General features: G+C 38.9%; 1 protein-coding gene across 5 annotated transcripts in view; it reads left to right on the top strand.

Annotated features, from left to right (window-relative positions):
* The window catches only part of relch (RAB11 binding and LisH domain, coiled-coil and HEAT repeat containing), a 39,260-nt gene that overhangs the window by 9,764 nt on the left and 9,630 nt on the right, over positions 1-19,866 (top strand). For 3 of the 5 annotated variants that reach the window (XR_006106992.1, XM_042510244.1, XM_042510243.1), the window contains exons 3-24: positions 2,070-2,141; positions 2,288-2,343; positions 2,507-2,620; positions 2,928-3,122; positions 3,714-3,808; positions 4,788-4,917; positions 5,686-5,843; positions 6,651-6,726; positions 6,805-6,900; positions 7,724-7,747; positions 12,379-12,491; positions 12,644-12,734; positions 13,465-13,536; positions 13,620-13,760; positions 13,917-14,081; positions 14,696-14,843; positions 14,941-15,097; positions 15,211-15,334; positions 15,945-15,993; positions 17,242-17,321; positions 18,266-18,372; positions 18,972-19,071. Coding sequence is in view for 4 of the 5 variants with exons in the window: in XM_042510244.1 (XP_042366178.1) it covers positions 2,070-2,141; positions 2,288-2,343; positions 2,507-2,620; positions 2,928-3,122; positions 3,714-3,808; positions 4,788-4,917; positions 5,686-5,843; positions 6,651-6,726; positions 6,805-6,900; positions 7,724-7,747; positions 12,379-12,491; positions 12,644-12,734; positions 13,465-13,536; positions 13,620-13,760; positions 13,917-14,081; positions 14,696-14,843; positions 14,941-15,097; positions 15,211-15,334; positions 15,945-15,993; positions 17,242-17,321; positions 18,266-18,372; positions 18,972-19,071 (2,363 nt within the window). In the remaining variant the exon portion in view is untranslated. The remainder of the gene's footprint in view (positions 1-2,069; positions 2,142-2,287; positions 2,344-2,506; positions 2,621-2,927; positions 3,123-3,713; positions 3,809-4,787; positions 4,918-5,685; positions 5,844-6,650; positions 6,727-6,804; positions 6,901-7,723; positions 7,748-12,378; positions 12,492-12,643; positions 12,735-13,464; positions 13,537-13,619; positions 13,761-13,916; positions 14,082-14,695; positions 14,844-14,940; positions 15,098-15,210; positions 15,335-15,944; positions 15,994-17,241; positions 17,322-18,265; positions 18,373-18,971; positions 19,072-19,866) is intronic. The other 2 variants (XM_042510246.1, XM_042510245.1) reach the window with 1 other exon arrangement.

Here is a 19,866-nt window from a genome sequence, read left to right as displayed (position 1 = left end):
AAGAGCAGCTGCTCAGTTACGAGCAGCTTGTTGGTTTTCAGAAATTGTGTGATGAGTAATTTTTTTCATGCTGTCGACTAAAGGAAAACAAACACACGAATAAGCCTTTTACTTTAACATTAATGCAGAAGGGACAGTGCTGTTACGCAGGGACTAATAGTATTATGTGAATTTAATCATTATATAATCTTCAACATGAAAACATTACTTTTGTGAAGCCCTGTACACTATCCCATAGCACAGCCGTTACCAGCTTTATGTAGTCATCCACCCTTATGGTTGGTAAGTGTTAGTCAAGTCAGTGAGTTCTGAAAAGCCCCAATCCATAATTGCAATATGGAATTGACACAAATGTTGGCATATTTTATCCTTTATGTGTTTTTTTTATGTGACATTAGATTGTTTTTTTTCTCTGCACTGTACATGACTGTTAAGCATGTGAATTAGTGTGTCCTCCTTTAGTCTAAAAGGATTGTTTATATGGTAAATATCAGTAAATTTAAAGTACATAGTACATTATGAAAGTAGCAAAAGAATTACTGTTTTGTAAAGGTCGATGTGAAGGTGGATACTGACTAAATTATAAATGGGCAGCTAGCATTCTTATGGTTTGGGGCTTTTATCAGTTTATGAAAACATACTGTAAATTAATGCAGAGTCAGGGCACAGTTAGAACCATGCAGCAGAGATGGTGGTTTCATGCTCCCGACTACAAATTACACATCTTTTTCAAATGACTATTATTTACCAAATTGGCACCTTCCCCCTCCTCTCTTCCCTCTTCATCCCCCACTCTCATCCCCACGACCTGTTCTTCTCGCCAAGATGCCTGCCCCCAGCTGTCTGACTCTGGGTTTTCTGGCTTTCTCCTGACGTTGATCAAACCCCAGTGAACAATACTGGACAAGTCACTCCATCCAGACTAGCTTTTTTCTTTTTTTTTCTTTTTTTTTTTTTTAAACCTTCTCCCCGTTATTCAGTTCTTGGTTTTCCATTTTGTTGCGCTTGCATCCTGTGCACTCTTGATCTGCTGGACAGGTTAGGGATGATGGAGGCAGAGTGGGTGAATTTGGTCAAAAAAGTACAAGTAACGTGTCTATGTCATTTCTTTTTGCAGAAATATAGTATTTTTAATATTGTGAAAACAAAAAATTGAGAATGACCTAAAAGGAAATTACAATTTTTATTACTGAAGATTAATGAATACTTTCATCTGCCTTTTGCACTTTCCATACTGGTATGTTAAATATGAATCCTTCTAAAATACCTGTTGAACCACAATCCTCGACATTAGATGATGATGATTAGATTAAGGGACATCAGCAGAATCACATCAGGTGGCAGATTTTCAGTGCACAGCTATGCAACATAGTTTTCCTGCTCCATCGCTTCTTACTTTTTGCGTGTGTTTTTTATCTAACGTGTCTTAGAATCTTGTGTGTTCTTTTTCTTTATTCAGTGTTAGTTTAGCCTCTCAAATTTCAATGCACAAATCAACAATTTTATTCAAATGTCTGCTGCTTCTGATTGTGTAAGACGTCTGAAACAGCTAAATGTGTTGTTCAAAGTATGACGGCCTAGAAGAAGTAAAAACCTGATCAGTGGCTGTACTTTGAGTGGCTTGAAACCAAATGATTTAATTACTTGTAAGTAAGGCAAAAATCCTTTGTCAGACAGCTCTTAGATTATCAAGACTACATTTTTGTAGCTTGAATAGATTTGTTCACCTCAGCTACAATTGAAGTAACTTTTGACTCCCATATTTTAAGTCAAGTCACATGATGGGAGGAAAACGAGGGCAGGAAATCCTATCATTGAGATATGTCTCAATGCATTACACACACTTGTCAAACAGACTGTCATCCAGCCGGCTTTACCATGATCCTCTGCTGCATGCGTTCCTTAGACCCATGATTTGCATGTATCCTTTTTTGTTGTTTTGTTTTATGACTCTTACAATCTTTTGTGTGGTTGTTTTGTTTTTCATGCCCATCTTTGTTTTATTTGTTTGTTCCCTGTCTTTGGTTGGATGCATTTCCTGTGTGTGTGTGTTGTCACTTCCTGTCCAGTGCTGGAGTTTGAACTACGGAAAGCAAAGGAGACCATTCAGGCTCTGCGCGCCAACTTGACTCAGGCAGCAGGTGTGGCGTACTTTTAACTTCTTCTCCACCTGAACCCTCTTTTGTTACAGCTTTTCTCTCTCTCCTCTTTTTGTTCTAAGAGAATTCCTCCCGATGAATAACTCAGCATCCTTTCAAACTCATCTGTAATCTTTTCAATTTCTCAGAGAGCGAAGTGCCCTCTCAGGAGAGAAAAAACTTCAAGTCAAGTCCTGAAATTCAGGTGGGGAATCTTAAAGTGTTGAGAATGAAAAGATTTGTGAATTCCTTTCCTTTTTCTCAAATGAATTGAGAGATTAAATGTGTTCCTTTAAACCCCCTGTGATGACATTACTGCGAGGCCTAAAGTGAATCTTTTTACAGCCTCTCTTTTCTCTCTACCTCAGGAGCCTATACGCCCACTGGAGAAAAGAGCCTTAAACTTCCTTGTGAATGAATATTTATTAAAAAATGAGTACAAACTCTCATCCATCACCTTCTCTGATGAAAATGACGATCAGGTAAAGATGTTTTTGGCTGTTACATGTTTTAAAGAGAGAGTGACAAATATCTCAGTTTTAAATCAGTTATTTCTTCCTGCTAGTTCATACCTAGTCTTTTTATTCCTAAGGCAAAATAGGAAACCCTGTAAGCATGAAGGAATTGGTCTAAGAGCTTTGGTAGGGTCATGTGAACATAAATAAATTCAGCAACTCGGATCAGTTGTCCTCTTCTGAGCCTGCATGGTGTCTTGAGTTGTCTATGCAGAGGACACGTCCACTTCTGCCACAAATTTGTTTAATTACTGTTTTCTTTATTAATTTCCAGGACTTTGAGTTGTGGGATGATGTGGGCCTCAACATCCCAAAACCCCCCGACCTGTTACAACTCTACAGAAACTGTGGTACCCCCCTTCCTTCTCCACGGGACACAGTTGATGTGTCAGTTGGGGTGGATTTTGGCGATCTTCCAGGAAACTGCATCCCCCAAGATCCCCCAAAGAAGCCTGACCTCTTACAACAGGTTTGTGTGTGAGAGTGTACCTACATGTATGAGTTTAATTCTTGGATCTACAATTTTCCATGAGTTGCACCTTCTACTCATCAATATTGGATTTTTGGCTTTATCTTAGTGACTGAGTCAGTGAGGTGGTTTGCTTTTGGCTGCAACAAAAGCTTTGTAATCACAAAATTATTCCCCTTCCAAAGTGGAGATCAGTATTTCAATATCATACGCATATAGGCCTTTTGCACTCACTCTTAAACTTTATATACTTGCATGAATTCAAATTGTATTCTGGATAGAAACTAGCTGAAAACATGTATCTGCATACTCCTTGAGATACACTGGCAGTTTCCCCTAAAGGTCAATTGCTGTAACTCATCACAGCAAAGAAGTGGAGGCCATCTACAGAGCCACAATGATGATAATGAAAATCTTAATTGCCCCCTCTCCATTCACATTGTTTCAGTAAAAAGCAGTTGAACTAAATGAAAGAAGCTGCTTCTTTCAATAAAGTATGAGATATCACCGTCATGAAGAGATTTGACCTTACCTAACTCTTGAGCTGCTGTGGTAATGAAGTGTCTCTATGATCTTTTTGTCCCGCTATAGCAACAGACAGAAGTCGTCCAAGAGTTGGAGTACCAGATAAGCCTCCTCAACAATGAGAAGCAGAACCTTGCTGAGCAGATTAAGAAACTGCAGAGGTTTGTGCCAGAGTGTATGTTTGTACGCATATACAAGTCAGTCAGTATGTAAGCCACTGGCTACAGTTTTGCTGTTTGTCTAATTCAAGGCAAACACTAACCAAATTGTCCATTCTTATCTGTTATTTCAATGTTTTAGGAAAGTTTGATCAATGTTTTTATGCATGAGTTACTCTCTCATAAAGCCAGAAACCACAGAAGGATGTCTCAAAATAGTATTGTCGTTAAGAATAAAATGTGTTTGATTTCTCTTTTTATACCCAAATGAGCTTTATCCTACTGTAGAGTTCTCAGTCCTGAAAATGTCCCTATATACTCAGAACATTCCCCAGGCTGCTCTCAGTGTCATCTAGAGCATCTTTCGACATTCGTTGTCAATGGAGCAACTCCAGACTTTATACCCCATTACATGACAAATTTTAGTTTTAGCACCCGAGTTTTTGGATGGAGTTGTACATGTTTACTAATATTTTTGGACTGTTTTAGACCATAATAATAACATGTATGAATTTTTAAAAATGGGAAGAGTTCCCCTATAATCATATGACCTCTGTGAGTATGTTATTATGCTGACACAGTTTCCTTTATAGTAGTTTTATGCCATTACAACAAGAACATTTGCCACGACCGTGAGAATCATTCATGAAAAATATCTTCTGTCCACATTATTACCATAACTGTGACCCAAACTGACCATGAGATAGAACTAGTATGGAAATTTCCCCTAAGATCTGCATGAAATTACAGAGGAAGCCCTGGCCTGACATGAGTGGAACTTATTTTCCTACCACGCAGAATTATTAAGATTCAGACAAATTATCTTCCCCACAATCCAAAATAGTTGAGGCATTTTACAGAACTGTTCTACCACAACTTTTGGATTTAGGATCTCTGTCTCTTTGACTCATTTCTTCACTAATATCACTTAAGCAGTGTTCTCTAAAAGTGTCCTTTCATTTCCCATTCATCTACCAAACAGTGAGATTCAGACACTGAAGAGGACTGTGTCTTCCCCACCTCCGGCCACTCTGGACTTGGCCTCCCAGAATACATCCAACCCGTCCTCCTCCACTACCAACACCACTTCTACTACTGACCCTCCCTCTGTGGTATGTGCTCAATTTGAATATGTAATGTACAGACTGATGTTAATAGCAATTCAAGAAGAATAGAAAGTGAAACTTCAAAAATATTTAAATGATTCCAGTATATCTGCACGATTGTTGGTGTATTCTGAGAGGGGCCCAGACATTTGACCCATTTATTGGTCAGCGGGTAGGATTTAGGGGCATCTATTGAAAGAAATTGTAATTAATATTTATAATTGTGTGTCACCAGTTTTTAATAACCTGAAAATAAGAACAGCTTTCTTAACAGCTTTCTTTTTCGTTATAGATCTAAACTTCTCACAGGATAAGGTCTCAGTAAAGACCTGAGCATACAAGCTATAATAAAAGAGCCTTCACTCTCTGCTTAACAGCCTTGTTCTACATTAGAAAAATATTCAGTTCAATCAAATAAAGAACTAATAGAACAACGGCAAAGCGTCATGGAGAAGACAGTACTGAATTCACTGAAAGAAGCCTGTTAAGTATGTATGTTTGTTAAAAAAAAAAAAAAACATAATACAGACAGAGAATTGTATAAAAAGATCAAGAAATAACACAAAATAAATCATTTGAAGAGAAAATAATAATACTCAGAATTCACCCAAATTGCTTGTTTTGCACAAACTTCTTGCAGTTATTGTGTTCACTGTTTGGGTTAATTGTGCAGTTTATTAGATGTTCTGTGCTCTTGTTGTTACGCATTGAATATAATATGAAATATACGGAAAAAAATAGGCACTAGACCTTTAATTCTGGTTTTACCCTCAGCCTCCTACAGATAACGGCCAGTATCTGGACATCCGGGGAGTTTCAGAGCCTGAAACTAATTCGGATCCCCCCTCCACACAGAACATATCACAGCCTCACCCACAGTCCCACAACAAGCTTAAGAGTCGACCTCCTGTTCAGTTTGATCAACCTAACAGGTGAGATATAAATAGACACTATAAAAACCGACAATCCTTGTGTCAATAGTGTTGTATTTGTCTATGGTGCGTTGCTTGGTACACTGTAAGGATGATAATATGATAAGATTCTCTAACTCAGTCCTTAAAGATTTTGCTGTGAGGTAGAATACAGGTCATGATATTTAGTATACTCAGCACTACACTTACAGCCACATGGGCCACCTTAGTGTAGTTTCTAAATATAACCACTAGATGGAGGTAGTTATCAGCCTGGTGGTAGTTATCAGCCTATGCACACAATGGACAGTACAAGAGCACTTATTGGCAAGTGGCCCTCTTGAGTGAAAATGTAGCTTTTTCTCAGAGCACATATCAGTCCTGATGAGAATTAAACTTTTTACTTTTAGTCTGCTATCCCACCCATGCTGTGGTTTTTTTTTTTAGTGCACCGGCATCCAGTGAATCAGCACTGGATGGTTTTCTCGATACCCTCATATATTTCCCTTATATGATTTATGTGCAACCCCCCCCCAAAAAAAGAAGTGGCAATATACAATACGTCATCATCAGCTGAGCAGGTCTCAGTGTTGCTGTATTGTGTAGTCACTAAACTATTTATCTGTAGATTTTTACTCTGCAGTAGCATGGGAGCATGGCTACACTTAGTTCTATGGCAGGAAGGCCGAGTCCGATCCTCAATCATGCAGTGGTCAGAACAATCTCCAAAGCTCTTGGGCTCTTGTGTAGTACAGATTAAGTGGTAAACTCTGTCGTGACTGTTTTTTTTGGGGTTTTTTTGGTCTCTTGTTGTTTGTGGTGTTGTAGGAAGCTATCCCCAGCCTTCCAGCAAGCCCTGCTGTCCTTCTGCAGAATGTGCTCCGACAGCCGCCTGGGAGCAGAGGTCAGCTCACTTTCACTCAGACTTAGAAACACTACATTTTTGACAGTATACTGTGCATAACATCCATCTCATTTACAGGTGTCTCGTATAGCAGACAGTGAGGAGAGCGTGATGTTAATGCTGGGCCGCTGCCTCCCTCACATCGTCCCTAATGTCCTTCTTGCGAAACGAGAGGTAACCCCACGTCTGCTGCTCCACTTCTTCACTTCCCTTGTCCCCCCTCATTATTGTCATCATCACAGGCTTCTTCTCTTAGTATCCAATAGATACACACACAGCAGCAGGGCTAAGCATGGTTAAAATTTTGGGAAGGATGCAGAGAACACAGTCATCTCCAGCCTGCAAATTCACATCCAAACTGTGTGTTCGTAAACTGGCTGTGAACCAATTCTAAACAACCTTGGCCGAAGGGGATAAACATGATGAAAGTGATTTTTCTGTTGGTGATTCACCCATTTCACCATCTGCAGTCGTGCGAAAGAGGTTTGTTTGCTTTGAAAGAACACCACCCTCTTCTTGGTTTGTGCCACAAGGTATTCCCAAAATTCAACAAGCATGCAGTTTAATGTTACATACCATGTGAAGGCTTCTAGTGTTCTTGGCAATGGTCTAATTGGTTTTATTGCTGGTTTGCTGATGGTAATCATGCTGATGTCTCAAACACTAATGCTGCACCCAGCACCTTTCTCCTTATTACCCACATCTGACTGTGTCTTCTGTGAGCAAGATATGAGCAAAGAGCTAATTTAGACATTTTCAGTGCCAAACATAGACGTGCAAATACCTAGCTGACTTGTGTCTATCTATTGTTTGGGAATATCACCTTCTTTTATGATGGTTTTCACCAGTGTCATCAGCGTCATTTCCCCTCCGCTGTTTTTGTCCCCCGCCCCCCTCCACTCATGTTAGCTGTCCTTTTGCCTTCACTGGTTTTATTTTTACTCTTCTCTTTTTCGTCTCACTCATTCTCTCACTCTCATGCATGCCTCTCTTCTAGAGAATGGTTGCACATCTTTGCCAGGTGAGTCTTTCACGCACTCATCTGCATGGTTCTCATATGACCTGTAGACCCAGAAACATGGAACTAATGTCCATCTTCTGTTGGCTACAACTGCTACCACATAAGGGTCTGACACTTGCCATAATTACTCTTTTTTTTTTTTTTTTTTCAATTAGCGTTAGACTGTATTTATCCAGGCTTGCATTGTCATAAAACGAAATATGTTTTAGCCAAAATATTAACTAATAGGCAAAGATGACTTAAGGTATGCAGTTTTAGCCTTACAGTAGGTGGGTCATGTACTGAATGTCTCTTAAACCCAGTGTATCTCTACTCTTTCCTTTTCTGGTTGGTTCCCTGTCTGATGTATTTGCTGTGGCTTTTGAGATTCTGCAGTGATTTTAATTAATCTGATAACATTTTATTAGCAGCCTGTTTAATAATAGCTTTGAGCTATACTGTGTTGGCTGAATAAAACCAAAGACAGGCATTTTTTAAAGTCCTTGATTTGAGATGTGCGGTGATCCCAGGCTATTAAATGCACACCAGCTTCTCCTTTTAACTGTCAGGGAACATGTTTGCTTTTGTTTTCATAGTTGGAATATTATTTTTTTCTGAGGAGAAAAAGGAAGGAGATTTTAAAACGGGTAAGGCATTAACAAGCTAGGTATTACTCCTTGTAAGCTATAATGCAGACACCTGCAATTCAACTCAAATTTCAGTGGAAATCTCTCATAGTTATCACATCTGTCCGTGTCAAATTTATTTATGTAAGGGTGTGCTTATTTTTTCTTTTTCTTCTTTTATTACTCGTGCAGATTAACTTACTTACTTACTAATCGGCATTTGTATATTTATCAGGGTTCCCATGGTCATGAAATTCCTGAAAAAGTTATGAAATGTTGAAAAAATGTTTGAGAAATTAAATGAAATGTTTTCCAAATCTGGAAATGGTTTGGAATTCTTTGGCGGCACGGCTGTCAGCACAGTCGCCTCACAGAAAGAGGGTCCCCAGGCTGAACACACAGGCCAGCTGGGGCCCTTCTTTGTGGCGTTAACATGTTCATCCCGTGTCGGTCTGGGTTCTCTCCAGGTTCTTTGGCTTCCTCTCACACTCCAGAGACATACAGATTAGGTTAACTGGTGACTTTAAATGGGCTGAATGTGAGTTTGAATGGTTGTCCGTCACTATGTGTGAGTCCCGTGATAGTCTGTTGATCTGTTCAGGGTGTGGGATAGGCAGACCCTGGCTTGAAGCTCTGGATCAAACCGTCAAAAGTTTTAGGGTAGAGCAGAGAAGTGACAAAATTTTGTTGTGGGGGGAAAACTAACTGTGTATACCACTCCACATCTGAAATTGTACTATTTAACATTGCTTGTTGTCAGAGAGGTGTCCAGGCAGGCTGTTTTAAACTACTTAAATAAAGTCATGGAAATGGGGTCAGATATTGTAGGAAAGTTATGGAAAAGTGTTGAAAATTAATCTCTAAAAATATGTGGTAAGCCTGATTGGATATGATGTTGTTGAATTGAATAATGAAATAATGAAACATATTTCATTCACTATTCAGTGAATTTTACTGACTCTTTTAAAGTACAGTGCAGCTGTTTGGAACACTTTTCAAATTACCATCAAGTATTTATAAATAAATTTGGCTGTATTCTAAATGTTTTCCACCGTGTGTTCTTGCCTCATCTGTCCCCAATGGTCCTCAAGACATTCTCCGCGTGACACTATGTCAGCCTCAGCAGCTTCTCCGTGCAGTTTCATAAACACAATGTTCTCTCTCATTGTATATTGGTTAAACCAGCCTATGGAGTCTTTGAAATCGTCCCTTTCCAGGCTCACTGCCAGTTCTTCTGCCTTTTCCCTTCACCATGCTCAAGATGGCAATGCGTGACCAGGCATTACCAGTCCTTTGCAGCTATGATCAGAGATGCTTTCCTATGCCAGAAAATTTTTAAAAAAAGATTGCAATTATGATAGTTTTAAACGTGTTTTCCTATGCTGTTATGTATTAAAAGACCCAAAATGACACTGTAAGCACCTGTCCCAGGCTTTTTGATCCATATAAGCAGTTGATCCTCAAAACCGTGATAAGTATGAGCAGTTTCCACTGAACTTTGTTTTCTGCTTTATTTGCGCAGGTGTTCTGTCTACACATAAGTACTTGCAAGCAACTTGTGTCCATGCGTATACAAATACTGTGCGATTAAGTTTTGCAGTGTTTTGAAACTTAATAAGACAGATGGAGTGTTTGAAAGAGGTAAGTCTGGTTAGAGTGCAGTAGTTCTCAGTTGGGCTGCTTTGCATATCACAATGGTTATATTGTTTCAGTCAACTTCTGACAGTTATAGCGAACTTAATCTCTTTGTCAACCCCCCCCCCCCGAATTGTTTATCTTGATTTTGCAAAGATAAAAACACAGCAGAACATTAAGGCCTCTGGGTCTGAGTGTTGTGGACTTTGTACCATATCCGTTAGATTCATCATCCATAACATTGCACATGCACACACACACACACACACACACACAGAGCTGCGCACACTTCCACCTTGCAACCTGAAGCTAGGAGCAAGCCTGGAGACACACCTTTAGTTGTCTGAACGTGACACCCACTTAAGAACAAAAGGTGTTTGACTTGAAACGGCGGAATGATGCAGTGAAACTCTGCCTGCCACCTGGCTGTAATACCAGACACTGTAAATCATTAAACATTATGTTTTACTTCAGTATACTGAGTTACTGTAGCATAATGTGATGAACATCCTCTGTGTAGCTCCTCATTTCTCAAATTTCCCTTCTCTTTTGGTGAAAAGGTTGTGATTTATACATTATTGCTACAGCACTTTTTTCTTATTCCACTTCAATTTGTAGTAAAGGGTGTGTCTTGACTTTCCAAGAAGTGATAATATTATGGGGAGAGTAAATGCATGCTGCAATGATTTACTTCCGTTTTCTACTGGCCAGATTAACTGTGATCTTTAAGGAACTACTGGCAAGACAAAGAACATTGGCAGTTTTATCAGGGCTATTACAAGACAAAAAAGGATTGGGTGTTACATTATAGCTGAAATGGCAGAGTATTTGCATTTGCTGTGTGTTTGTGCTCAAGCTTTGGTTTGTCTGATTATGAAGTAGGAAGTCAGTATGGATTAAAAACAAAAGGAAAAATAATTGAAAAGAATAGGTGCCCAGAGGAGAGAAGCCTGAGCAGCAAAGCGCAAAAAATCATAGTACACAGGATATTGTAAGACATAGTGAGACAAAGAACTTACATTTTATTATAAAGATCTGATGAGAATTGTTATGGTGAAATAGGAATATATGGCATCGAAATCAACAAAAACTGTAGCATTCAAATGTAGGCTCTTGCACATGGAGGTCCTCGGACTGGAATGTGTAGTTTCTCTGCTCTTTGAAGTAAAGCATCAGTCCGCTTGGCCTCCGGGTCCTGGCGTCGTCCTGTCCACTCTACCTGCCCACAATGTTTATCCAGGACTGGTCAGATGTTTAATCTCCTGAAGGAGTCTTCACATCAGAAACACAGAAGTTCACTCAGAAATAGAACAGAGTCAGCGTGGCTTCTGGCTTTTCAAATGTGTGCTGTTTATGATTTCCTTTATTTGTTTTATCAGGCCAGTGCTGTTAAGTCTCCAAAAATGTCTCTTGTGAAGATGTATGGTATTTTCAAAGGCCTGGGCAGAAGATTATTGAACATGACAGTTAAATTTCCCTGAATGCAGTTAATTTGCTGCTTTTTTGCTGCTTTTTGACGCTTGAACTGATTTCACCCTTATTAAACTCGACATGTAACCACTTAAAATGTCCCTCTGATACTTAAACGCCATATTTTTACTTTTTAAAAGATAGCCAACATGGCATTGACTTCAGAGGGTTGGTCCAGCATTGAGTGAGTGACTCATCACAGCCTATCTTTACCCGAGTGTCTGTCAGGTCCATCTGTCCGTCCAGCGTTGGGGTTTTGCTTGTTCTTCCAGCACTTGGCAAGACACTATGATATCTTCCTGGAAAAAAATAGAGTTTGTTTGAAAAAAAAACATATTTTTAACTCTGTGTGCACTCTCTAATTTGGGTGTGTGTGGCGGGAATTTAGGGCTGACCACAATTTGGCCGTGGAGGCCCTGTATCAAGGGCGGCTAAGCTCTCTCCCCTCTGGCTGAAAGGTCCGTAAACTCTATCTGAACTCTGCGATAGAGCTGTGTTGTAGTAGGGGAACTAGTCCAAAAGGTATGTGTGTGTCTAAATGCAGCTGTGTCTGGGTGTGTGCATGCACTATTTAAGTTACCACAAAATGTGTCTCTAATTGTGTGTGTGTGGCCAATGAGTCAAGGTTTAACACCAGCAAGGTATCGAAGGTAAGCATGTTTTCACTGGTGTTGACGGACTCCTGTTGTTTTCAGAGGTGACCCCCTGTGTGTCTTACTCCTTTTGACTTTCCCATTTTCTCTCCTCTTTTTATTAAACATCTTCTCCTTTCCAACTCCCCATCCTCCATAGACTTCCAGGCCTGCTTGACTGCTACCGACCATCCTTCCCCTGTGTGTTTCAACCCCACTGTCCTTTTGTAAAGTTATCTAAACTGATGCCACATCTCTCTCTGTTTCTCTCTCATTGTTTCTCCTTCAGGAGTTGATCCCACTCATCTTATGTACCGCCTGCCTTCACCCAGAGCCTAAAGAGAGAGACCAGCTCCTCCACATCCTCTTTAACCTAATCAAGAGACCAGATGATGAGCAGAGGTGTGTGTAGACAGAAAAACGCTCATTAGTTTATTATTCTCATTAATTTCCCTCTTACTAAGATACCATTATTTAGCTCTAAGATATGGAGCCAATATGAGTTTATCCAGCAGTGCGCTCTCATGTGTTTCTTTCTGTGTGTTCTTTTGAAGACAAATGATCTTGACGGGGTGTGTTGCATTTGCGAGGCACGTGGGTCCCACGCGTGTCGAGGCAGAACTACTTCCTCAGTGTTGGGAACAGGTATAGTTTATACACTGCAGCCTTTGTTATTGAATTTGGTGTCAGTGGTGCAGTGAGAATACAAAGAGGGTTTCACCTACTCTTCAAAAATGAAATCGAGGACTTTCCTAACCTCTTAGTTGACATTTTATGATGTAATTTTTTGTTGTTGTTTTCATTAAGCTTTCCGTGACATGTAATTTCCACTTCTGGAGGATGTTATTGTATTCTATTTCAATACAAAGACAATAATATAAACAGTGGTTATTTTGGTTGTCGTTTCCATTTTGCCTCATACATAAATTTAACAAAAAGTAAATTGCCTCTGTTTCACAAGAAATGCTAAAAGCTCTAATACAGAATCTTTTATTCTGAGATACATGAGAAACAAAACTCAGTTGTGTCTTGTATTTAGTTAGCACACAAGTCAGTGTTGTTGTAATTGCATATTCTGACTCACAAAATCACCATCATTACCTCCATGGTGTCCCTGACTCATAATGATAGCAGTTTTGTTTTCATTGCCACCTGCGTCCCCTCATACAACACATACATGGCAACAACAGCTGCCAGCAGTTTGGAGGCTGAGAATCTGCCTAGAATCACCAATAGTGGTTTCCACAGGGTCAGCGTGTTGATGATAATCGAGTTGTTTCCATTCCACCGTGGCTTCCATCCAGTCTACCTCTCTTCTATGTTCAACTTCTATTTTTACACTTTTTCCACTAAATATTGTTTTATTTTTCTGCAGATTAACCACAAATATCCAGAGAGGAGATTGTTGGTGGCAGAGTCCTGTGGAGCCTTAGCACCATACCTGCCTGTAAGATATATTGTGCATACAGATTTAAAAGAGATTTTGAATGAATATAAATGAATTAAATGTATCTGTTCCTGTCTCTGCAGAAAGAGATCCGTAGCTCCTTAGTGTTGTCCATGTTGCAGCAGATGCTTGCTGAGGACAAGGCTGACATGGTCAGAGAGGCTGTGGTCAAGAGTCTGGGTATCATCATGGGTTACATAGATGACCCTGACAAGTACTCCCAGGTATGTGTGCTACGAGAGGGAAGTGTGAGTAATATAACGTGTTTCAGCAATAACGTAACAATGCCTTAAAATAGCCATTGGGGTTAACTTTGCTGTTTCTGCACATGCTTACAGGTAAATGTTTATCCCATGCACATCCATGTGTGTGTCTTTCAGGGTTTTGAGCTAATGCTGTTGTCACTCGGGGACCCATCAGAGCGGGTTGTCAGTGCAGTCCACCAGGTCTTCATTCCTGCCTTCGCTGCCTGGACCACAGAGCTGGGCACCCTGCAAACTGCACTCATCCCTTCTCTGTTGGCACGTATAGAGAAGCTACTTATGGTAAGGGCTCGTGTGCTTGCAACTTCATTGCTGGGCTTAAAACCTGAGAGCCTGTCTCATCCCCTCCTGATAGTAAAAACTGAATTTGTTGAGTCAGACATTCAAATGATGTATATTACATGGTATCTTTAAGACATATAATGTGCAGTAAATTAGAGGAAAAGAATATTCAGAGCAAATGTCCGATTTTATAGAAACGTACTGTAAATATGTACCAGAAAACTATCCAATACTACAGTTATGTGTATTTTGAATATGTTCATAGTGTTATTCTACCCTATAAAGTACTCCAAGACAAAGTTTATGTACAGCCTCTTGTCCTCCTTGTTTCTACTCATAAGATCAAACCTAAATTATTCAGAGGGAAATTGCTATTCAGTAGTTGCAATACAAAGTGGGAAGAGTGCAAATATGAATAGTTACTGCATACAAACAAAATCTAAAAAAACATTCAAGTTTTGTTGGTGGTATATACAACAAATGTATGTGTGCAGACACCTATTGTCTAAGCTACACATCTCATCAACACAAACAATAAGTTGCACTTCCTCACTTTAGCTTTTATTTTTCTATTTTCCCCTGTTCTCACATTCTATACCTCCCTCTTTTCGTAGCAAGGAGAACATGGTCTGGATGAACACAAGCTGCATGTGTTCCTGTCAGCCCTGCAGTCCCTTATCCCTCCTTTATTTGCTGTGGTGCTGCAGAATGCACCTTTCACCAGCAGAGTCAAACTCAACGGAGACATACCTGCAATAGAGGGTAGGAAAATTAAACTCATATACACAGACGTAACATTTGGAAGTAGTAATTGTTAAAGTAGGACATTTCCTGAGTTCATGTGTCTGTGATCCTGCAGTGACCCGGTTCCCCAGGCCAGCATCTCCGCTCCAGGACGTCGCAACCATCATAGGCAGCAGGGAGATGCTAAGTGCTCTGCTGATACTCTACGACCACCAGCTAGAGCACGAAGGAACCACTGGCTGGGACAGCCTGCTATGGGTGGTCAACCAACTGTGAGAAATGCACACAGACACACGTGCTTTGTAGATGTGTCAAAGTTGTATATGGTATCCCAAAAACATACGCAAAAAACACACTGATTTCCATCTGTCTGCTCTGTCTTCAGCCTTCCACAGCTCATAGAGATCGTGGGTCGCATCAATGTGACATCATCGACCTGTGTACATGAGTTCTCTCGCTTCTTCTGGAGGTTCTGTCGCACCTTTGGCAAGATTTTTACCAACACTAAGGTAAACCGTGTGACCCTTTAAGTTAGACATTCCCTAACAGTACAAAAATTGTGTTACCACATCACTATAGTTATAAAATTTTAGTATTCAGCTAACATTTTAAAACTGAGCAAATCTCAACTCTGCCTCTTAACAAATCCAAAACATAGCCACATATTTTCATTTTTTTATAACGGAATTCAATAATCCATTTTGATAGTGCACTATATAATTATTTTTAGCCATTTTAAGTGTAAAATGTATATACAGTTTTGTAGCTTGAAAAAAATGTTCTTCGCATGCACAAGGTGTCTGAAAACATTTCTTCACTACTAACTATAGAGTAACCTTTTAAGTATTTATCATATAGAGAGTAATAAGCAAATAATGGTCTGATTTCATACACTACTGCAATGATTTTATACTTAGCAACAGTATTCAAGAGCAGACGGTGGACTATGTATATATCAGAGGTTTGGTTTGCCTTTCTATGACCTTGTAAAGACATTCATCAAAAATCCATGTGAGATTTGGAGAGCTATAAAACTGTAAAGTGATACTTTACGGCAAATGTCAATGACATTTATAAAAAATTGTGATGACATTTTGTTTATTCTCATGACCTTTTCAGGTTAAACCACAGTTCCAAGAAATCCTCCGACTATCTGAAGAGAATGTTGGTGAGTCCAAATTAAACTTACACATACACACAGATGTGCGTTTGTTGTAAGATTTTCTCAGCTCCGTCAAGAGAATGTTGGTAGGTGGAGTTCAGGCGCAGCACTGTTGATGTAAACAAGCTATTTGAGTTAGCTATGGGTGTTCCCCTCTTCTTCTTTTTTTTTTAATTCCGGACATGTTTCTGTAGTTATAAGAGGTGCTTGGTCTCAGCTGGCTGCCAAGTGATTTAGGTTTGGTATTGTGGCCATTTATGAAATGTGTTTTGTACTGGGTCCCAGTCTGTGTTTAGGTCATTGTGACCTTACATTGCAACTGTCCCTTTTAGTAGATTTTTGTAAAGCCACAACGATGTAATGCACTCTATAAACAATTTGTTACATACACAGTCATGCTACTAAATGCCAGGCACAATATGATGAATAGTGCCTCACCTCATCTTGTCCTGTCATGTTTGGTTGTAGGTTGGTGTATTGTTTATTTTCATAATTAACTGGTCAAAAACAAATGATGGTAATTCAGATGTTCATATCAGTTGCTCACCCTGTGTTGCATTGAATTGGTGAAGAATGCTTTTTGCGGCATGCCTTCTATTTACAAACTCTCAAACAATTCGTGCACTATAACCCAAGTCCTATTTATCCAGTTGTAGGCTCAGTACTTACCAAACAGACAGCCATTGCTAACAGGGAACTGAACTAAAAGTGAAATTTATCTATGCTCTCTTCAAAGCCAGACTTCATTGAGCAAAATGTAGTTTTACTTCGCTGAACACCAGAGCTGATGGTCTACCAGTGCCTCAATCCACGGTTGTTTGTGTTATTGTGTGACTTTGCTGAATCTAAACTAACCATTTAAAAACACCAGTAAATTAAAATAAACTGATCAAAGCAGTGGTAGACCAGCAGCTCCTGTGTTCAGAGAGGTAAAATTACTGCTCCTGTCAATGGAGTCTGGCTTTGAAGGGAGGATTGGTAAGTTTTATTTTAAGTTGTTGCACATCAAAAAGGGACGAATTTTCTCAGTTTTTGAATTCTTTGTCCACTGGAGGTTGGAGTTTTTTTGTGAATTAAACATTACCTGGTTTGAGTTAATGATATACAAATGGTCATTTGGTGGTTGAAGTACTCCTTTACTAAAAAAAAAAAAATGTGTTAAGTGTCAGATCTTGACCCACAGTTCTTTTGACAGGTACATGTCCATCTCTGGATTTTCGTACCTATTTCATTCTGATTTTATTCCTCTGTCAGATGCTTCAGCGGGAAACGATATTCTCACTAAGGCCACAGTCCCCATCTATGCCACTGGAGTGCTGACTTGTTATAACCAGGTAAATTAACAGCAGACCGCAGCCAAATACTAGCTGATTTGAAGTTGATTTATTACAAGACTCGTTCCTCGTGGTGCTTTTTTGAGTCTTGCAAGATAAATCAGTCTCTCGTCAATAAGTCAAATGATTTCCTTCTATATAGTGTATTGTTGTGTTGAGTATTTTTGGCACCTTTTGTTTTATGTATGTTATGGTATATATTTTATGAGTGTGAACCACATTGCATTTTAAATAACTGCTCTTTCTCACGAGGGAAAATCCACTCCAGAACACATCAAGCTGCCACATGTTTTTGTTTTGATTCTAAGTTCACGAAATGATGCGGCACTGCCAATACACTGTGGACGGCACATTCAGTATTTTTATTTATCTTTCACCATAACATGTTCAGAGTGACCTGTTTTATCTAACGTTCAAAGTGACGGATTAGTGTCCTGAAACTGTTCTGTACAGGGTTTGTACAAGGTACTTGAAGTACTTGAATTTGACTCTCGGAAATTTAAGTCCAGGAATACCTTGAAAATCAGACAGTTTTTTAACTTGGTTCTTAAAAAAGTACTTGAATATAATTGAGAGGAGAACCAAATGATAAATTATTTTCAAAAACATATCAAATAAATGTTTTAAACTTTTAGTCCTTTGGTAGTCGCATGCCTGAATAAATAACCAGTTAATTGCAAACAGCATGTGTTTGCTTCATTTACAAATTTGTACAATTCGCTTGGAAAAGATGGTTGTGGAGAAACTATTTTAACCTTGAAAATAAAAATAAGTGCTTGAAAAAGTACTTGTATGCCCTTGTATTAGACTTGCCCCTGTCCTTACGAACCCTGTCTGTGGAAATGTGCACAAATAAGCACATTTAATAAATAAATAAATGTAGATATTAATGTTTTTGTTGCCTGTGTGATGTAACCAATAAACATGATATGACTTCTTTACAGGATGAGGATCGCAAATTGTTGGTGGGTTTCCTGGAGGATGTAATGACCACCCTGTCTCTGTCCCATGCACCTCTCGACAGCCTAAAGGCTTCTTTTGTAGAGCTAGGGTGAGACATGCACACACACAAATTTATGCATTACCAACTGTGGACTAAAATTCTACACTGACCAAGTGACGACCGCTGTTTCTGGTCATTTTGTAATAACAAACATTTTTATTTTTATTTCTTTTTTAGTACTGTAATATTACTGTTTTTTAATTTACTGTGACATGCTTGAATACTTTATCTCCTCTGTAAATCTTAATAGATGTAATATAATGACCAAAAAAACACTATAGGAGTTTTCAGTAGTGATTTGTGCAAGATTCAAGCTTCAAACATTCACAACATTAGCAGAAGTCCAGGTGTTGCTAATTATTAACAACAGACAACAGATTGAATATTTTTTTTTATTTTTTTTTTATTTTGCTTGTGTCATTTTTTTTCTTTGTAATATCACTTTTTTATGGCTTGTGACATGAAATATCTGTTTATGAAATATTGACTTGCATTGACACACACACTTTCTTCTGTACAGTGTAATTGATTTGCAGTGCTGGTGTTAAATGTGTGTAAAATCTTCTCACACAGTTTGAAAACAAGTTTTGTTTTTTTTTAAAACTGCTATAATATTACCCAGTATTTATGTTTTGCTCTCTTTTCAGAGCCAACCCAGTGTACCATGAGTTGCTGCTCACTGTTCTGTGGTATGGGGTAGTGCATACTTCTGCACTGGTCCGGTGTACTGCAGCACGGATGTTTGAGGTAGAAAACACACACACACACGGAGTGTACTGAACATACCACGTTTAGATTTTTGATTTTATATAATTTACATGTATAGTATCTAAAATATGTTATTGTCCATGCATTTTTTTTACATTACAAGCAAGACATTAGAATAAATTGTTGTTGCTCTATTACAAAGTGTTTACCAATAGAACACAACATGACTGCACAATTACAGACAAAATGTTAATTAATGTTTGGGTATTGTGGTTGTTTGTAATTACGTAATTATAATGTCAAAGCATTTTAACTTTATAATAGACAATGCATTCTAGATTGAATTATGTATACTGTATTATTAAGCTAAAATTGCAGTCATATATAACTGTTCAGTCCTACATAAAAGATACTACACTCGTGTTTATCTATATGCCGTACATGTGCTAGCTCTGCTTGCTATTGCTGCTGTTGAACATGCATTTGATATGTAGCTACTCTGTCTTAATAGTGTGAGTAAAGATTTCTGTAGCTTATGAGTGCCCTGTTTCCAGCTGTATGTCTAGACCCTCCGAGAGTTGCCATCAGACCTTTCACTGTGCACTGGTCTCAGGACAGGCTACATAAATATCTGCTGCATGTCAAAGAAAGGCTAAAGTCAACAAATTCAAAGTTTAGCTAAAGAGTTCAAGGCCCGTTCAATGTCAGTGTTGTTGGAAATTTTAATTTAATCAGAGCTGTTTTCTCATGAATATATATCTTTTTTTACTTTTTCAGTATTTCAGGTCTTTTGGAAATGTAATACTACTGCTATTTTTCAAGGGAGATGACTGT

This window comes from Plectropomus leopardus, chromosome 21, assembly GCF_008729295.1.
Source record: "Plectropomus leopardus isolate mb chromosome 21, YSFRI_Pleo_2.0, whole genome shotgun sequence".
Classification (NCBI taxonomy): domain Eukaryota; kingdom Metazoa; phylum Chordata; class Actinopteri; order Perciformes; family Serranidae; genus Plectropomus; species Plectropomus leopardus.
The sequence above is the reverse complement of the archived record's forward strand: the minus strand, read 5'-3'. Positions and strand labels throughout refer to the sequence as shown.